The 17,921-nt window shown below is 39.7% G+C and overlaps 1 protein-coding gene across 2 annotated transcripts; it reads left to right on the top strand.

Moving 5' to 3' along the window:
* The first annotated feature begins 7,351 nt into the window (after window positions 1-7,351).
* Window positions 7,352-16,317, top strand: ak4 (adenylate kinase 4). 2 transcript variants are annotated; one of them, XM_071542668.1, is made up of 6 exons: window positions 7,352-7,507; window positions 7,669-7,846; window positions 9,355-9,474; window positions 11,704-11,876; window positions 12,844-12,962; window positions 13,480-16,317. In XM_071542668.1, exons 2-6 carry the CDS (start codon window positions 7,705-7,707, stop codon window positions 13,604-13,606), a joined length of 681 nt encoding a protein of 226 aa, XP_071398769.1. In that variant the 5' UTR covers window positions 7,352-7,507; window positions 7,669-7,704; the 3' UTR covers window positions 13,607-16,317. The 2 variants fall into 2 exon arrangements, with proteins under 2 accessions (XP_071398769.1, XP_071398768.1); XM_071542667.1 differs by having other exon boundaries at window positions 7,352-7,846.
* The last annotated feature ends 1,604 nt before the right edge of the window (window positions 16,318-17,921 follow it).

Genomic DNA, 17,921 nt, shown 5'->3' with positions numbered 1-17,921 from the left:
CGTCCCTATTCCCGAAAACAGCGTAATAGCCTGCTCTACAACACGGCAGCTGATTGGTTGCATAGTCCATCAATCAAGCTGACACTGTTAACTCATTCGAGGACCAGAGCCGTGTGTGTCTGTGTCTGTGTCTGTGTCTGTGTCTCTGTATCTGGTTTGACTGGTTTGTCTGTGAGAGTTGAGAGACGTCCAGAGAGACCCTCATGAAGAAGACGATACTATACAAATTGGTTGATAGGGTCGTTGTTTTTCGTTGTTTATTTATTATTGTTTATTTTTATTTTATTTTTTTTATTTTTTATACTGTAATTGTTTCTTTTCTTGCTGTCTTTTTCCCTTTTTTTTCCTCCTAACTTTGTAAACACTTTAACTCTGTTTTGAAATTGCTATATGGAATTGCTATGTGTTATGATTATGATTATTATTATTATTGTTGTTGTTGTTATCATTACTATTATTGTTGTTGTTGTTGCTTTTGCTGTTGTTGCTTTTGCTGTTGTTTCTATTTTTGCTGTTGTTGTTGTTGTTGTTAATATCACAGCAATATAGTGATACCACTGGAGATAAACTCACAATAAACTTGCTGCTGAGTTGCAGGCACATTATAAGTCCCTGTAGGAATATTAAAGTGATTTTCCATTAGAGGATAGGGGAGGAAGATGTGGTGTGTGTGTGAGAGAGGAGAGAGAGAGAGTGAGAGAGAGAGAGAGAGAGAGAGAGAGAGAGAGAGAGAGAGAGAGAGAGAGAGAGAGAGAGAGGTAGGAACAAATATGACAGCCCCCTGAACACTGATGCAGGGAGATTATGTCATTCATGTTCATGGCAAATTACCAAATTGTCAATATGTCTTTCCAAGTGTTGGTTAGGTTATTGATAAACATCTTTATGGTCGTGTAATTCAATATGTCATAGTCCCAAAACCCTAAACCTTACCCTCACAACGTCATATGTTTTTCTATTATGCAACCAGTGCCAGGTCTTTATCACTTGCAACTTTGCATAACCGTCCTATTGTTTATGAGTGGGTTACTGGAAACAATTATAGTGCATTCCAATGGTCAAATGAAGCCCTCTGTATGTGTTTGAGCATGAAATAATCACTCATGGCCAAGCTTCATATCAGACATTGAGAGATTCCGTCTCAACTCGTGTTATATTTCATTTTCTGTTATCAAAGGGGAAATCTGTAATAAAGGGGAAATCTGTAAACAATCTTCAACAGATCAGTTGAGATTGTGAATATATGAACAAGTCTCTCCTCAAAGCTAGGAATCAGACAGTCAAAACCCTCTCGATGATGTCACCACAAGACAAATCCTGGACTTTCCCCACTGACTGTGGACAGGGTGATTGTGTGGATATGGGCACATTTTTGGGGTTTATAAATAATACCACTATGATTAACTGGCTCTTGAAATGTAAAAAAATGCAAGGAAATAGACTAGGAGCAAAATGTGTGATACATTACTGATTCTCTTTTCGCTTGACCCCTCCACAGAGAGATCAGAGGTCAGGTTCAGCTGCAGATCAGCGTCCCTGGAACTGGTAGGGATTCAGTGTCTTGCTCAAGGACACTTCAGCAGGAACGGATTTGTGCCGACACCCGCTTGAGCCCAGGTTGTCCGGTTGAAGGGCAATAACCACTAGGTCAATGCAGGATCCACCGTCTCTGGTCCCCTGGTCTGCTATTCCAACAGTCTAGAGAAGGATCAGAGTTGAGACCAAATATAAAATGGAAAAAAAAACACTTTCTTGCTGCCAAGAAAGAGGAAGGACATCGAGGTTTCCATAAGAAAAAAAAAAGTGGGTGGTTTGTTTTATTCAGAAGGGAGGGACTTCCCATGTCATATCCCAGTAATCGCACAGTGTCTTGCATTCAAGGAACTGTGACAGAAATTTCCCAACAACACGGTCGTCACTGGCGAGTACAGTTTTGGATGTTGGCAAAAACAATAGTTAAACAGACTATTTTTAAAAATCAGTGGCTTTGAGTGTCCTGTCTCCATTTTGAAAATAGGTGTGTCACGTTATGTAACACTGGATTTGGAGCCTCATTGTTTTTCACTTGGTTTCGGTGATACGTTTGGAGTTTGAATATCAAAGAAGCCATACTTCACCATAAAAGTATAGATATCACATGTGAGGAGTCAGACAAATACATTCCGAGATAAGGAGAGCCGAGAGGGCTGAGGGTGGAGTGAGACAGAAACAAAATATGCAGCCTATCATGACTGTAAGGGGATTTCCACAGTAGCTCTGTAGCCTGTGAGGGAAACATACTAAGGACAGGTGCAAAGTGACCTGTGGTTCATCAGACATGACTCACACTACACGCACTATTCAACACGTCCGTCAAATAAAAGTAGAATTAATTTCACATATAATGACATCACAGATCACATTACAAGTGCAACTTGATCTGCGATATGTTGTTTTGGAAAATAAGTGAGTCTAGTTGCGTTTCATCTAGATAAACTGCCTGTAACAAAATGGAGACTGTAGGCAGCACATACAGGCATCCTAGGTCATTTTCAGCTGCCAAATCAGCAAAATCCAACATTCTGTTTCATTGACAAAATCCATGATCACATAACAATAGAATAAGGAATAAATATGTTTTATTTTGCTGAATAAAAACATGATTCACAGCTCTGTTCTTTATATCTAGCTTAAATCATGAATAACATGACGGCACTTTTTTTTTTTATCAACTTAATCCATAGCACCAGCATCCTATTCATTATTGAGGTTTCAGAGGATTAGACAATAGGACACAGCTGCAGACTTTGTTCAGCTCCCATGCCATCTAGACTACAAAGCTCATCAACAGTACAGCTTCAGCTCCCTCTGTTGACAACACTGTGGACTGTCAACATGCTGTAGTGCTGAAATCGCATTGTATTTTGAAGTGTTTTTCTGTCTGGTGTCTGTATTCTATTATCACTTGGATGCAAAATGGAACTTCATGGGATAAATTATGTTGAAATCTGATAATTAAATATTTAATATCTAATTTTAACACTAAAATCGAATCGAAACTTTGTAACGCCATTTTGGCTGTTTTTTCACTTAATCAAAACATGTTTTTGTATGGTGGAGAACACCTGAACCCCATTTAAAAATCCACTGAACAGTCAACAACAGAGATAAATAAAAGAATGGACACAATCAGAGAAAAACATTTTAGTTTAAGCATTATTTATTGTAGCATAGGAAAGTAGAAAATACAGTAGTATTGAAGATAATACTAACTTACAGGGTTTTACTTTGATGTTACTTGTCCTTTCATACATAACAGCCAAAAAGCTGTGTTGCTGAGAATGCCATAATCCACTGCTCTGATGGATAATATTAAAAGACAGATACAAGTAAAGACAGAAAGAAAAACACTTGGATTTTCCTTTAAAGTGTTGGAAATCAACATGCCAAGATGATCCAGTTTCCAGGTGTCCAGATGGTTGATAGTATTTTTTCTGTGGGGACAGACATTGCTTTGTTCATCATGTGCCCACACACCTCCACCTGCTTTGTTGTCCTTTGCTTGTTAGTGGAACTCGCCTTGATCCACTGCTCTAGTGTCAAGGTGGCAGCCATCCTTCAGTTATCACAGTACTGTACCTTCGATGGGGACAGCATCAGCACTGTGATAACTGAACCAGGGCAGCCTGTCAAATCTAGCAGTCCACGGCTTCTGCTGTTGGCCTCCAACGTCCATCCAAGCGTACAAGGTTTCCCCTTTTGCATTTAGAGACGCCCAGTTGGTGGTATCTCCAGTGTTTGATTTGTGCTCATGTAAGTCACCCAAAAGTACTAAACTAATAATGCATTACACTCCACACAAAAATAATGTAAAATACCAATCAATTACTTGCATGTTAATATATATGTTACTTTTTGAAGTGTCCTCCTCACCAATAGTGATCAGAAGGGTGGACTTTCAAACCTCAAAGAGTCTATAACATTTTAGATTAACAGGAAGGAAAAAAACACTAGTGGAACTCATTCAGTTTCAAATGAAAAATACAAAACATGTACTCTATTTCATATTTCCATTAGGGGGTCAGAAAAAAATGTATATGGGCTGCCTAATGGATTCAGAGGCTGGAAAAACTGAGCAAACTTGATGATTCAATCAGTCCCTATATATTATATATGCTGCACGGGGCTCAAAGAATCTGGATCAACCTGTTTTCCTTTATGGTTTTATGTGAACAGCCAGTGTTATAGCTTGTCAGAAAAGTCTACATTTGGTATTGATGGCCCTGCAGCAAGACAGGGGAGTTAGAAGTGAAGGTGATGAAGCTGATGAAGCTCCCACATGCAGTGACATCACGACAATGCCAAATTTAAAAATAAAAATGTGGACTATGGAAATTGGAGGAATTTGATCAGTGTCTATTTAAGTATGTATGATTTTTCCATTAATACAAGCAAAGCGGCTTATCGGTAATGTCATGTGCAATCACTGCAGAAGCTTATTAAAATACAGTATAGGCCAACTGGTTCATAAGGTTGCAATCATAAAAAATGTAGAATTGTTGCATCCATCTTGTAAACTAGAGACTCTACTGTCCTTTTAATGATGAAAACTGTGATTGTGTAAGTTGTGCATGCATCCACAGCAACCTTTTTAACACATCATTAAAATAACTGAACTGCATTGTATGGTTATTATCATCCAACAATTATGACATTGCATAAAAAGAATAGTCAGTGGTCTGATGCTGTGAACCACATATGAAAATATTTTTTAAACATGCTACTACCATCTGAAGGGTGGACAGTTAATAATGTAGTTTGTTTTTGCACTCCCTTGAATACCTGTGTATTTGATAGCTGCCCTTGTATCTGTAAAATTCATACGATGCTGCTTATGCTCTTCTCCTTTATTTATCCTATCACTTTATTTATTGTATCATTAAATACGTCCTACTTGCTGCTTTTTTGCCACCTCCATCATATCCTAGACTTTGATTTGTTTGATTTTTTTCTTCTCTGATTTCCGGTCTGCTGCTGCAACAATGCAAATCCCCCCAGAGAGCGCTCGTTAATGTTTCATCTCATCTCATAAAACAATTACTGGTAAAAACATTTTTTCTCTCCTCCTTCTCTCCTTTCCTGCTAGGGCTTGGTAGAAAGAAACTACATAATTCATACCAACCACAAGGCCGACGCCGACGTCAGACTTGTTATGATTCCTCCCGGGCTCCGCCCCCCCTCGGCTCGAGCAGCCTCTTCGAGCAGTCCGGTCGCGTCGCGCGCCGACGTAGCGACTCCTCCCCTCCGCCAGTCCGCCCTCCGCACTTCATGTAAACAACTCCATTAGCTCCGCTCCCGTCTCGCTGCACAGCGCACTGGCCAAAACACTCATGTCGTATATGGACAATACAACAACATGTGCAATAAATAAGCAAAGCATACAGACAAGCCCATTTTCACAGTTGAACGGCATTACCATGAGTGAGCGGGACTACTGTGTGATATAAACGCTCCCATATCGCATAAAGCCTTAATGTAAATAAGTGGGGAAGGGCTTGTATTAACAGTGAGGCAACAGGCTGCAGTAAATTGATCAATTGCTCTCTTCTACAGGCTGCTGACTGACAACGAGCAAAACAGCGAGATTTGAATTCTGCACGGTGCCCGAGCTTGTTGCTGTTTTCTATAAATAAACAAAAGTTGGGCAAACCTAAACCATGCCGTTATTGGTATCATTACATAATACGTATCTGCGTTTATTAAACATGCCTGTTCTAAAAAGCCTAAAAGGCAACATCTAAGTGCAATGATATCGTTTTGAATGTTATTATTGTGCAGCCAAACGTTAACGCCCAGCGTTATACACACCCCTTTTCTAGGTAAAAACAAATAGCATGTTGTGCAAGGATCCAAACAACAATCTTTTATTTTTTTAATTACATTCAGTCGCCGTTAAATATATGACAAATATTAGCCTCACTTACCTGCAAATCTCCCGTTTAATTCCCCGTGTTTACATGAATATTTTTAATGACGCAGCAAGACCACACAGAGCAACGTGATTGTCGCCATTTTTTGTTGTTATTGAAATCTCCAAAGCCATGTGACAAAATGATCATGATTGAAAAAAAAAAAAAACAGGCTTCCGGGTATGGAGGCAAAAAACTAGTTTTGTTAAAAATGGTAAATCTTCCGAGTGCCTCGCCTGATGGATTAGTGTGGTTTCTCCTCTGACTGAAGGCTGAAGGCTGTGCGCAGTATTTGACAGCTCTGGGACAATGCCGCCGCCGTATGGCTTGCAACAAGTACATTCACTATATTCCTCCCGTCCGCAAATATTGCGCGGAATGACAGCGTCTCGTGTGTTTTTTCTGCGCCTGTTGCCAGTGGTGCAGACCCATTCAAAACACAGACTATGATAAATGCTCCGATGCTCCGATCCATATGCTGTCAACAAGTGGTGGAATGCCGGAATAGCCCACCAATTAACCAATTAGCTGGATATACAGTGCATATTATAGCTGCCAGTTCATTTAGTCTAGAACCGCCTCTTAAAATCTCATAAAAAAAAAAAGTGGGAAAAATTTGATAAATGCACTCGTTCCCAATGCAAAATACGATTTCAATAAGTTCCTTGTACCTGGTGACATCATCACCAGTGGAGTGACCCATCTCAGTCTGCCGTGGGTCAAGATATTGACACTTTTATTTCTAGAAAATTCCTGGAACGAGGGAAGCTTCACAGGAAGTGAGGTTATATTACCCGCCACGGGCAGAAAGTTTCACTTGTTTGAAGAAAAATAAAAATGTAAGACTGAATATGAGACTAATTAAAATGGCCATTTAAAACAAATAGATGCAAATAGATACATTTTAACTAAAGAGATGCAAATGAAAATACACCCCGATCTGTGAAGGCCATTTTTATTGGATATGATTTGGTACAGAAGTGGACATCACTGTTTACACTGTAGGTGAAGAGAAAACAGAGGGGAGAGAGAAACCTACAACATATACATTCCCACACTGTCCTAACGTCAAATACTGTTGTAATCTCACTGGTATTTTAATCTAACCTATGCTATCAGTATTCCTGTAATAATCCTGTAATATTCCTAGGACGCACAGTTTCTCTGTGATATTAGTCCGTATAAAAATGTGTGGTTCTCTTCCGAAAGGGACATTAATATGATACACAGTAACAGACTAAGCCTAGTGTATATAAAAGACTACAGTAACCAGATTACCCTGCGACGTTCCTGCGCAGTCATCCGCATTTTTTCTGGATGATGTGGGCAGAAAAATAGGGCGTTGTGGAGACTCCCTCATTCATTCGCAGAGAAAAGTCTTTCTTCTTAAAGACGTAGGCAAGCTTAATGTGTCCGTGAGGGAGCTGGAGGAAAAAAGAAAAGACTTGATCTTAGTCATAGAGCCTCTGGTGTACTGGATAGCCCCAATGTGCGCAGAGAACGGTCTCAGTGTGAAGCAGAGACCCGCAGATTCCTGAGATAAGCTGAAATTTATATTGGTAAGAGCATATCAGTTTATCAGCTACCCGGGCTTTGGCTCTTCGTTAGATCGCTCCTGCATGCCACTGATTAAGAGTTTAATTAACGGCTAATTAACTTTGTTCTCTCGCGGTGCAAAAGCCCTATGAGGAAAAAGAGCAATCATTTGTGCGTCCCATAGGTTTCTGCAGTAGCAACTTGTTTTTTGGGGGAAGACATGGCCAAATTATTCCGAGCTGCTATCATGGGGCCACCGGGATCGGGGAAAGGAACCATATCCGAGAGGATTGCGCAAAGCTTTGGCCTGCAGTATCTGTCCAGTGGCCACTATCTGCGGGAGAGCATAGCAGCAAATACAGGTAGAGTACAGCTGCATATCTACAGCTCAACATCAGTACAACATCTGCAACAGGAGGAACTAGCCTACAGGAAAAAGCTGATGGAAATGTGTCATTTTTCTAGCCTGCATGTATGAATATCTAATGACTTTTTCATTATTATTATTATTATTAGTTGTAGTAGTAGTAGTAATATCATTAATAGTTGCAGTAGTACCAGTTATAGTAGAACTGGCAAGTAGCAGTTGAAGCAGTAGTCATAGTTGGTGGTAGCAGTAATAATAGTACTAGTCATAGTAGTAGCAATACTCGCAGTAGTAGTTTTATTAGAAGTAGTCAAAGTAGTAGTAATGGTGGTTGTAGCCTAGTAATACCAGTAGTAGCAGTAGTAGTAGTAGTACTGGCAATAGTAGGCTAGTCGTAATAGTAATTGTCACATAGATTGAAAATTAACAGAAAGGGAAATTAACAGATGGGAAATATGACATAATGAAATTGTATCATGTTAATATGTACATTCCCTGGTCCAGAGCTGTTATTACAACTATTAGAAGAAGCTCATTTGCATGTGAACAAAGCCATCCTTCCATTCAAAAACAAGGAAGAAGCGACATGATATTTAGATGACACCGAAACCAGATTTTCTTTCTCTGATTTCTGTCTTTGGGAGGAGACTTGTTAGACTTGTAGAACTGTCCCAGGCCATAGTGGAAACGTGTGGCCACTGAAATTCAGTGTTCCAGTTACAGCTTGGTATTAGTGTTTTTATTGTTATTATTTCCAAAATTTACCATTTACACCATTGAGTCTTTAAGTGTCTCTTGCACATTGTAGCTACCCAACTGGAATTCATTTTATTCACAACATATGCCAAGCTTTGTACACCGCTAATGAAATTTGAGTTCAGCGCCGGAGAGCTTAAGTAAAAACATATGTGCTTGGTTGCCATTACTGAAATGTTTCACCATTGTGCCTTGCTTGATACAGTAACTAAAACTTCAGCTTTTTTTGGCTTCTAAAATAATTTTCAGGATTCACGAACCAGTGAATTCAATCAACTTGTTTGTTGAATGAATTCAATGACTTGGCATGCATTCGTCAAAACATTCATGGTAATTAAATGTGTTTTGAATAATACTTTCAAAAAAGGAAGAGTGGCCTTTCCTTATTTTTCCTTACTGCAATATCGGATACGACCTAAGAATGCAGTTTAGTTTTTTCTTTTTCTTTTTTTACCATTTTAGAAGTCCTGTTCCTAAATGTAGAGGAGGTGACAGGTAGGTTATATGGTTCCTGTGACCTGGATCTTAATCAGTTCACCAGCACTAGATAGATGATGTTCAAGAAGATAACAGTTACATGAACAAGCTGATGAACACTGGTGCTAAGATATCCATGCTGCCAAGATGAGTGTTTTTATCACTCCTACAGTTTATCTCAGTTTTAAATCTCATAAGCAGGTGATTATCATCTTTCTTCATCTATCACAGATATGTGTTGTCTATCTTGACCTGTGTGTTGTGTATCAGAGGCAGGCGTGCTGGTGAAGAACTACGTAGAACGAGGCCTGCTGGTGCCTGACCATGTGATGACCAGACTCATGCTGCCCAGACTGGAGCAGCTGAACAGCCACAGCTGGCTGCTGGACGGTAAGAACCGCAGTAGGGCTCAAATCAGGTTCAGGGGACCAGGTGAGACATCCCACAGGTGGTCCATGCACTGAAAACTACATAAACATCCCATTTATTACTTTTTTAGGATGTTTTTATGGTGTTTCTGCTTTGATTTACTAGTGTACAGAGTGATAAGAAGGAGAGAGGGGACCAAGGTGAACACATTTGACAAAGATCATTAGATAGGTTTGAACCCATAGTGAGAGTGCATGGTTTGCACCTCAGCCCACTGATCCACTATGATACCTTTATCTGTGTTTTTTGTCTTTAAAAAGTCTTAAAAGTTGTTTTTAAAAAGGGTTAGGGTTAGTGTTTTCAAAAATTAAAAAGTCTTAAAAGTCTTTTTTGTTTTATCACTCTCTGAATTAGGTGAGCAGAAAATAGGCTATATTAACCTCAATAATTCCCATAATACATAGAGCCATGCAAAACAACAGGACTACATTGTAATACATCTATAGATAATGGTTTCATCAAGGTACTGAATCCAATAGCAGAAGGTCTCTACTGTTGCACACTGTATATTAAACAGACATACCTTAGCAGAGCAAAGGGAAAGCTTGCATGCCATCAATGTGCATGTGTCAGAAAGGGATTATAGGAGATCTATGTGTTTTTTGTTATACTGGTCTAAGCTACCCATCAGGTTTTGTTGTTGATGTCAGTACATTTCCAACTGAGTTTGGGCGAATATTGCTTAGAAAAAAGGTAAATACTTAAATTAATAAAATACATTAAATAAAAAATAGTTCCACAACAGTCTAATTACTGGAGGTTTTAACTAGTTCATCATTGGAAGTTTTATAGAGGCTTGAACACAGGCTGCTTTACTTGTACTGGTTCGGTGCAAGCTTTTCCTCACACTGCTAGTAATATATGAGACGTTCTGAGAAGGAGAAAAAATAACAGACCAATGTGTCTTTTTCCAGGTTAAATATTATCTGCTATTTTCAAGACAGATGCCAAACAATGATGGAACAAAGTGGTTTAAACCTGATGTCTGTCCTTGAGATAGGTTGAAACATGGTCTCTTGGCACATGACTAGCATTAGTAAACATGTAGTGCGGGTTCAGAAAGAGAAAACAGCACCCAAATCAAGGTCACACATACACGCGCGCACGCACACACACACACACACACACACATCAACGTGTTTATCTCAGCTCATCATCTTTCATGTTACTTTGTATCGGGTAACTGTAGTGTGACATTTCATGACCGTGGCAGGAGAGAGAGAGCAAAGGGTATTCGTAACTGTTCTTCACATTTCTGGTTTTAAATGTATTTCATTCAAGTATGAGTCATTCGCTTACTCACATTCACTCCCTTTTCTTTCCCTCTCACAATATTTACACACCCATACTCTGTGTCAACACCCCACACACACCCCTACCTTCCCAATATACACATACACAAACTCTGTACTCTAACTCTCTCTCTCTCTCTGTCTCTCTCTCTCTCTCTCTCGGTCTCTCCCCCTTCTCAACCTTTGATCTGTCCATTCCTCTCGTTCATTTGGGGGCAGCAGAGTGATCTAGTGGTTAGAGGGAGTTAACATTCCTTTATTTACCATAAAGGACTATACAGAGCCACGGTCAGTTTCTTGTCCAATACATAAAGTAAGCAATAAACTGAGGACCAGACCAAAAGCATACATACCTGTGGAGGAGGGCAAGCAAAAAGTACCACATTATTATTATTGTTTATTATTTATAATACTGTATATAAGTTATCTAATCACAGAAATGCAGTCAAAATGTAATATATATGTAATGTAATCACAGAAATGTAATCTAAATATAATCTAAGAAAGAGGGTAGAACTCACACACTAGTTTATGCTCTCAGTAATATTCATAAAAAAAAAAAACTCAATGTTTTATGCTCACACAGGCTCTTCATCAGGCACAAATATGGTTTAGGTGTTGTCTTGCCTAGTCTTGGCTGCACCTATAGGGTGCAGCCTTGTAAAAAACTAATTCGAAGGGAAGGCTTCAGAATATTCTTACCACAAATTTAAATAATCTGTTATATTAGGATATGAGAAGAGATAACATGAAAATCAATATAAGTGGAACAGTTGACATTTACAACATCAGATTGGTTACAGACAATAAAAGACGGTATAGGAAAAAGTGTGTAAAATAGACAGCCTACAATATAATACAGTTGAAAAGATAACGTCCACCTGCTGCTCTCTCCCAGGTTTTCCCCGGACCCTAGCGCAGGCCCAGGCCCTGAACAGCATGTGTCAGCCGGACCTGGTCATCAGCCTCAACATCCCCTACGAGACGCTGAAGGACAGACTGAGCGACCGCTGGGTCCACCCGGCCAGTGGCAGAGTCTACAACATGGGCTTCAACCCCCCACGAGTCCAGGTCTGGAAACTCCACGTGTGACATTACAGTTACAGTGATTTAAAGCGCTTTGAGGGATGCTTTGACATTTAGACATTTTTTTAAGATATTTTATCGATCCCCTGGAGGAGGAATCGGTCTTTATGCTTGTCCTCCTCCACAGCGAGGTCAGAGGTCAGGCTCAGCTACAGAGCAGCAGCCTTGGAGCTGGTAGGGACTCAGGGTCTTGCTCAAGGACACTTCAGCAGGGCTTGAACCCAGATCCTCAGTCTAATTCCTCACTACCCCACCCTGCTGCACAACAAAGTCGTAGTCTGTATATTTTTCTTGTCACGGTTATTTAAAAATGGCTTATAAGCACTGTTAGCATTCTTCATTGAAATCAATGAGTACCACTAATTACAAGCTGGCTGTCAGACCGAGAGACCGCTGGGACACTGGAGCACGGTTCACAACAACCACGCTACAAGTGCATCGCTGCTTTATTAGATAGTACGCAGAAGAGAGAGACGGGAAAAGAAGGGAGAGAAAGAGGAGATGGCATGTGACATCGGCGATATCCTGGTGAATTTGACACCAGGATATCACCGGTACATGGCATGTGCCTTTGCCCAGGAAAGACTTGTTGTGTACCTCCAAAACCAGCTGAATCTTACAAGTAGTCTTCAGAACATATAAGTCTATGAGTTCACAAGTCTTAACTCCAAGCTTCAGATTCATGCATTGATTCGCTTGAGAATCAGGTCAGAGACAAAAGGCTGGAATAATGTAATGTAATTTAGTTTGGTTTTTCTTATACAGTTATGCTATATACTTATGCTGGATATGTCCTGTGTTGTGTTGTAATGCCCAGTGTTATGCTATTGTTCTGTGTTGTCATGTGTTTAGCTTCATTGTGCTGTGCTGTGCTGTGCTGTGCTGTGCTGTGCTGTGCTGTGCTGTGCTGTGCTGTGCCGTGCCGTGCGTGACAGTGTTGTGCCTTCCCCAGGGCAGGGATGACATCAGCGGGGAGCCGCTGGTCCAGCACGACGACGACAAGCCAGAGGCCCTGGTGGCCAGACTGAGACACTACAAGGATGTGGCCAAGCCCGTCATAGACCTGTACAAGTCAGTACACACCCCCCTACCAGACTGGGCAGTCCATTTGCCTGGGACAGAAGGAAGCCTGACAGGGGGATACAGAGAAAGTTTTAGTGGGATTTAATCTCATGCTTCAGGCAGTAATCTTATTGATTGCTTCCAATGTGTGTTATTGTATAATGGCAGTTAATTCTGTAGATATTCAGTCAAATCTGTACCCAAATGTTTAACTTTATATGATCTATAGTTTCTGTGCCTTCATAGTTTTATAGTTTTATATTTATATTGCCTTATATCTTTCCTGTACTATTTTTTTTATTACCTTTCCTATACTGCCTTGGCATTGTTCTGCCAGTTGCTGCTGGAACACCCAAATTTCCCCTTCAGTCTTAATCTTAATCTTAATCTTAATCTTGATATATCATCATATATAGACTCACACATTACTATAATCATGTGTAGCTTAGTGTGCAATCTATTAATCAATCAATCAATCAAAATCGTACTTTTTAACCCAACTTTTGTTCTTATTTCTTCCATTCAGGTCGAAGGGAATCCTGCACACGTTTTCGGGCACAGAGACAGACAGGATCTGGCCTTACATCAGCTCTCTCCTCAGCGCCAAGATCGACACGCCGCCGTCAGACACCTGCCAGACCCAGACGCCCTGACAGCTACGAGCGATGAGGCCGCAGGGAAACATCAGCAAGGAGAGGAAGCAGGGTGACGTTTCTAGAGGCTGACCTCGGGGTCAGCTGTCACTTTCCCTGTTAACAGTCAGGGTGAGACAAGTGGACAAGGAAACCGATCAAAACTCGACCCAGTCCTTCAACGTGTTTGGGATTTTGCCGTCACAACATTATTCTCAAAATGAACAGTTGTTCAGATTTCTGTTTTTGTTGTTTTTTGCATATTAACCATCCAGACAATGACACGGACCGCAATTTTAGTAAATCAGTGCAATTTTACAGCAGCACTTATCAACAAGCAAATCATTGCAACTTTGTCCTTTGACTTGCAAATCCCCACATAGTTACTATAAATGTACATAGAAAACGTTGCAAATTTGAGGAAAGCTGTGGCAAAATCAAATTGGTCAAAATGAAAAGAAAAGAAATACAACAAAATCCTGGGAAGACTGAGTATGGAGGGTGTCCTTCACAGTAGTCCTGCATTGCCTGTGTCTGTATGAGTTTTTATTCATTAGAAACCAATAACATTGGCAGCTGCCTGGAAAAGCCATACGAGAAATTCTCAGGTCTCCCTCCAACAAAATGACCTGGCAATTATTTTAACTGACTTGGACTTCTAGATGGGTTGGACAGGAGAGCAGCAGAGAGCTTAGACAATCACAGCAGCATTTGAAAGTCAGTTCAGTGTGCTTTTCTATGACAGGTCGCCTGACACGAAGAATTGAAGAGTTTCATTCCAAAATTGGATATGTGATACCTACCAATACAAAATGACTGCTAGTATGAGAGTAAAACTCTCATGAAAGCAAGACTATGGAAAAGTTATCTTAAGGCCTTTGATTGCAAAACAATAACATTTCGATGATATAATCAGTTGTATTTTTAAAGTATTAAGTAGTATTTTTCCCCAGTATGAATATATGTGATTTTGGAGTGAAAGCCTTCAAAAGCACTATGACTCAGGTCTAAAACTGTCATTTTAGAATACACACAATAAGAGAACTTTTATCATAGCTATATTTACCATAGATATCATGACAGATTCAGTGAGAGCAATAATGAGGTTCTGTACTCTGTCATGTCTATAACAAAAAATTATATTACAGAGGTGTCACTTGGGAGAATTTTTCTCAAATCAGTTTTATCAATTTGAGGATCCTTAGCTTTGAAAAGTGTGCAAGCCCCTGTGCTGGCCTGGAAACACTGCAGTCACAACTGTGCTGTAAAACCTCTTGGCTTTATCAGCTCAGTGAAAATATATTCCTTAAAATACTTAATTATATTCTTTACTTTTGTGCTGGAATGCTGTTTTGTGCAATCCCCAGGACTGATAGCAGGCCGGTCTGTTGTTCTGGTGCTGGACTGGACCAAGAGCCCACACCGCTTTATGGCTCTACAGCACACTCACAAGTCAGAGTGAAGACCAGCACTGAGTATCTGAGTGCCTTCAGTGTTGTTACATTCCTTTAAATATAAAAGGTTGCCTTGACATGTTTTTTTCTTGCACTCAAAGATATGTGTCAGAGATTGCTGTTTATATAACGTCTTTACAGTGTTTATTTCTCATTTGAGAGATTGCTGGATATCATTTTATTAGGTATTAGGTCACTTTTAGGATTCTGAAGCATGAAGAGGTCATATCTGTAAAGGCTTTTTTTGGAATGTAATGTGCAAGTCGCCGTTGTCGTGTGAAAACCTTGTAAAATGTTGTTCGATTTTAGCTTGAATTTCCTCAACCCGCAGAGCAGCGTGAAATCCTTAAAATGAAGTTAAAACATGAAAGTCACCAAACTCTGCGTTACGAGGTTTTCACCCAACAGTAAATGTAACTTTGTCTGTTCAATTGAAATTCAAACACAACTTCTAAATCAGTAAAACCATAGCGAATTGTGCAATAAAAACTAACTAATATGCTGAAATTGTGTTTGCCAGCTCTGTTAATGCTGGTCCTGCAGTTGTGGAACTTTTTGATCATTTTGGTGTTGCTGTCCTTATCACCATGAGTCATGATGAAGCCGCATAATTCAGGGATGAGTCATGACAAAAGTCTATTATTTTTTTAATCATTTCCTCTATGAGGTGAAAACAAGCTGTCAGCTGTCAATGTCATATTTTTCACCTTATACAGGATATAATCAAGTAATACACAGCTTTGTATTCTCTGTGCAAGAATGTCTCATTCATGGTATCATAGATGGATGTAAAAGAGACCAAAGATAATAATGTAAGACAGTGACTAAACCGTACTGACTTTAACCCTTTCACTCCTTAATATTGGTTGCTTGAAACGTTGGGTGATTTAGGAGGTGGAATTTATTCAGTGTAAGAATGTCAGCTAAATGGCTAAAATGTGAATGTAAAATCTCAAAAGCCTGCCCATGTATCAAGGCCCTCAGAGAGAGTAGAGACCTGATCATCAGTGGATGTGAACTGTGTGTTGCTCATGTGATCGGTATGTGTTTGTAGGATTTGTTTTATGATCTATTTTACAGTTGAGTTACACCTTGGTTTCCACTGTGGAGCACAATGCGTCAGTCTATTGAATGAATGGTCATGAAAGAGTTAAACTGTATGTAACCACACCCTGCTGTGGTTGTGTAATACCACAGTGATTTTTTTCTGCCCTGTTTTTACACCATGTTGTCCCAACATGCCTCCATTCCAATTACAATAAAAACTATTTTCTCATGGCTGATTTTATATGTTCATAAAAACATTACAGGTGACTGTGATCCCATAGATGTTCTGCAGCATGCCTATTCTTACCTACCTGTACAGTAAACCAGGGATTAGCCAATGTGTGGCATAAGACCATCAGCTAAATGCTGAAAGCTAGATGCTTTAAAGTCTCATTCCTGAATCCAAACATAATCAAAAGGGTAGTGCCACCACAAAAAGCCAAAACATAGAAGTGAAGGCATTATTTCATTCCTAATTTTATTGATGAAAGCTGTTGTAATACAATATTTGACAGCTTAAACTGTGGTTCAAATGGATTTTAAAGGTAAAATGTTTGCATTGTTTTAAGATAGACCAAGAATTTGTTTTTCATTGGTGGCCTGCCTGGTTTAATAAAACTTAGAAAAACCTTACTTTTATAAGACCCTACAGTTAAAGAATATGGCTATGACTTATAATTGCTATATTCAGCCCCCCCCCCCCCCCCCCCTAAAAAATGGAACTACTTGAGGTGTGCTTTATTGTTTTCCTCTCTTTCTTCCCACACCCTAGACAGCCTCAAACATGTTGAAAAATCACTTGTGAGACAAGACAGGTCAAGTGCTTCTCCATTGTTTCATTTTCTTTTTCCGCTTCTTTTCTCACAGGAAAATCAAAATATATTCTTAAAATAAACTCTTCCCCAGGGTTTGGTAAAGATAAAAAAAAAAAAAACATAGGGGAAGGGCTTTATGTGTGCTCCTCCCTTTGTTGCTCCTTCATCAATGAGATCTTTCCTATGCCATGAGAAAAACAGGAAGCAGCAGGAGGGGCGTGTGAGATGTTATAGCCAACACAAGACCTAGTGTGTGTGTGTGTGTGTGTGTTTTTCTTCCTCTGAACACATAGATAGGCTACACCAACACACACATACTTTGCATGCATACATACACATAGGAAGACTGGCTGTGGTCTAATCCTCCCAGATCTGTAAATAAATCCCATGTGCAGTAGAGCCTGGGTGGAGCTCCTGGTGTGTATGTGAGGGATTACACTGCTATACCACTGTCTCCTCTGCTGTATTCACCTCTGACAGGCTGCACAGTGCTGAGGCCTGACAGCATGCATGAACCATCACACAGGTTTAACTGAGGTGAGGACTGTTGTCACACGGTGTCTCTAAGAAACCTGGTATGCAGCCTTGATGTTCTGTCAAAAAAGCTCATATCTCCAGAAATAAATTTAACTTTTGGACTGCAATGCCTGCACTTAATGTTAGCTCTCATTTATGGAAGTATATTGGCAAAATTATGTAATGTTCACAAAAGCAATTATTGGTTCCACTAGTGTGCTGCAACTTGATAGAACTCACCTCCCTCTACATTTCAACAAGTGAAAAAATACTAATTATTATAAAATTAACTATTATAAAACTACAATATTCCTACAACCTATAGGGACATATATTGTTCTGTGAGAGGCAATCAATAGTGAGTTTTTTATTGTCATGCTTCATGGTCATTTTTTAATCTCTCATGGTTTCACTATAATATTCCTATAGTATTCATACAGCAACTTATAGTGTGTCTGTAGTATTCAAGAGTGTGTTTATAGGGACCTTATGTATTTTAGGGTA

Source organism: Centroberyx affinis, unplaced genomic scaffold (assembly GCF_046629955.1).
Source record: "Centroberyx affinis isolate AG114_WGS23_722 - 3 ecotype Tasmania unplaced genomic scaffold, CSIRO-AGI_Caff_v1 ptg004149l_1, whole genome shotgun sequence".
Classification (NCBI taxonomy): Eukaryota; Metazoa; Chordata; class Actinopteri; order Beryciformes; family Berycidae; genus Centroberyx; species Centroberyx affinis.
This window is presented reverse-complemented; position numbering and strand designations above follow the sequence as displayed.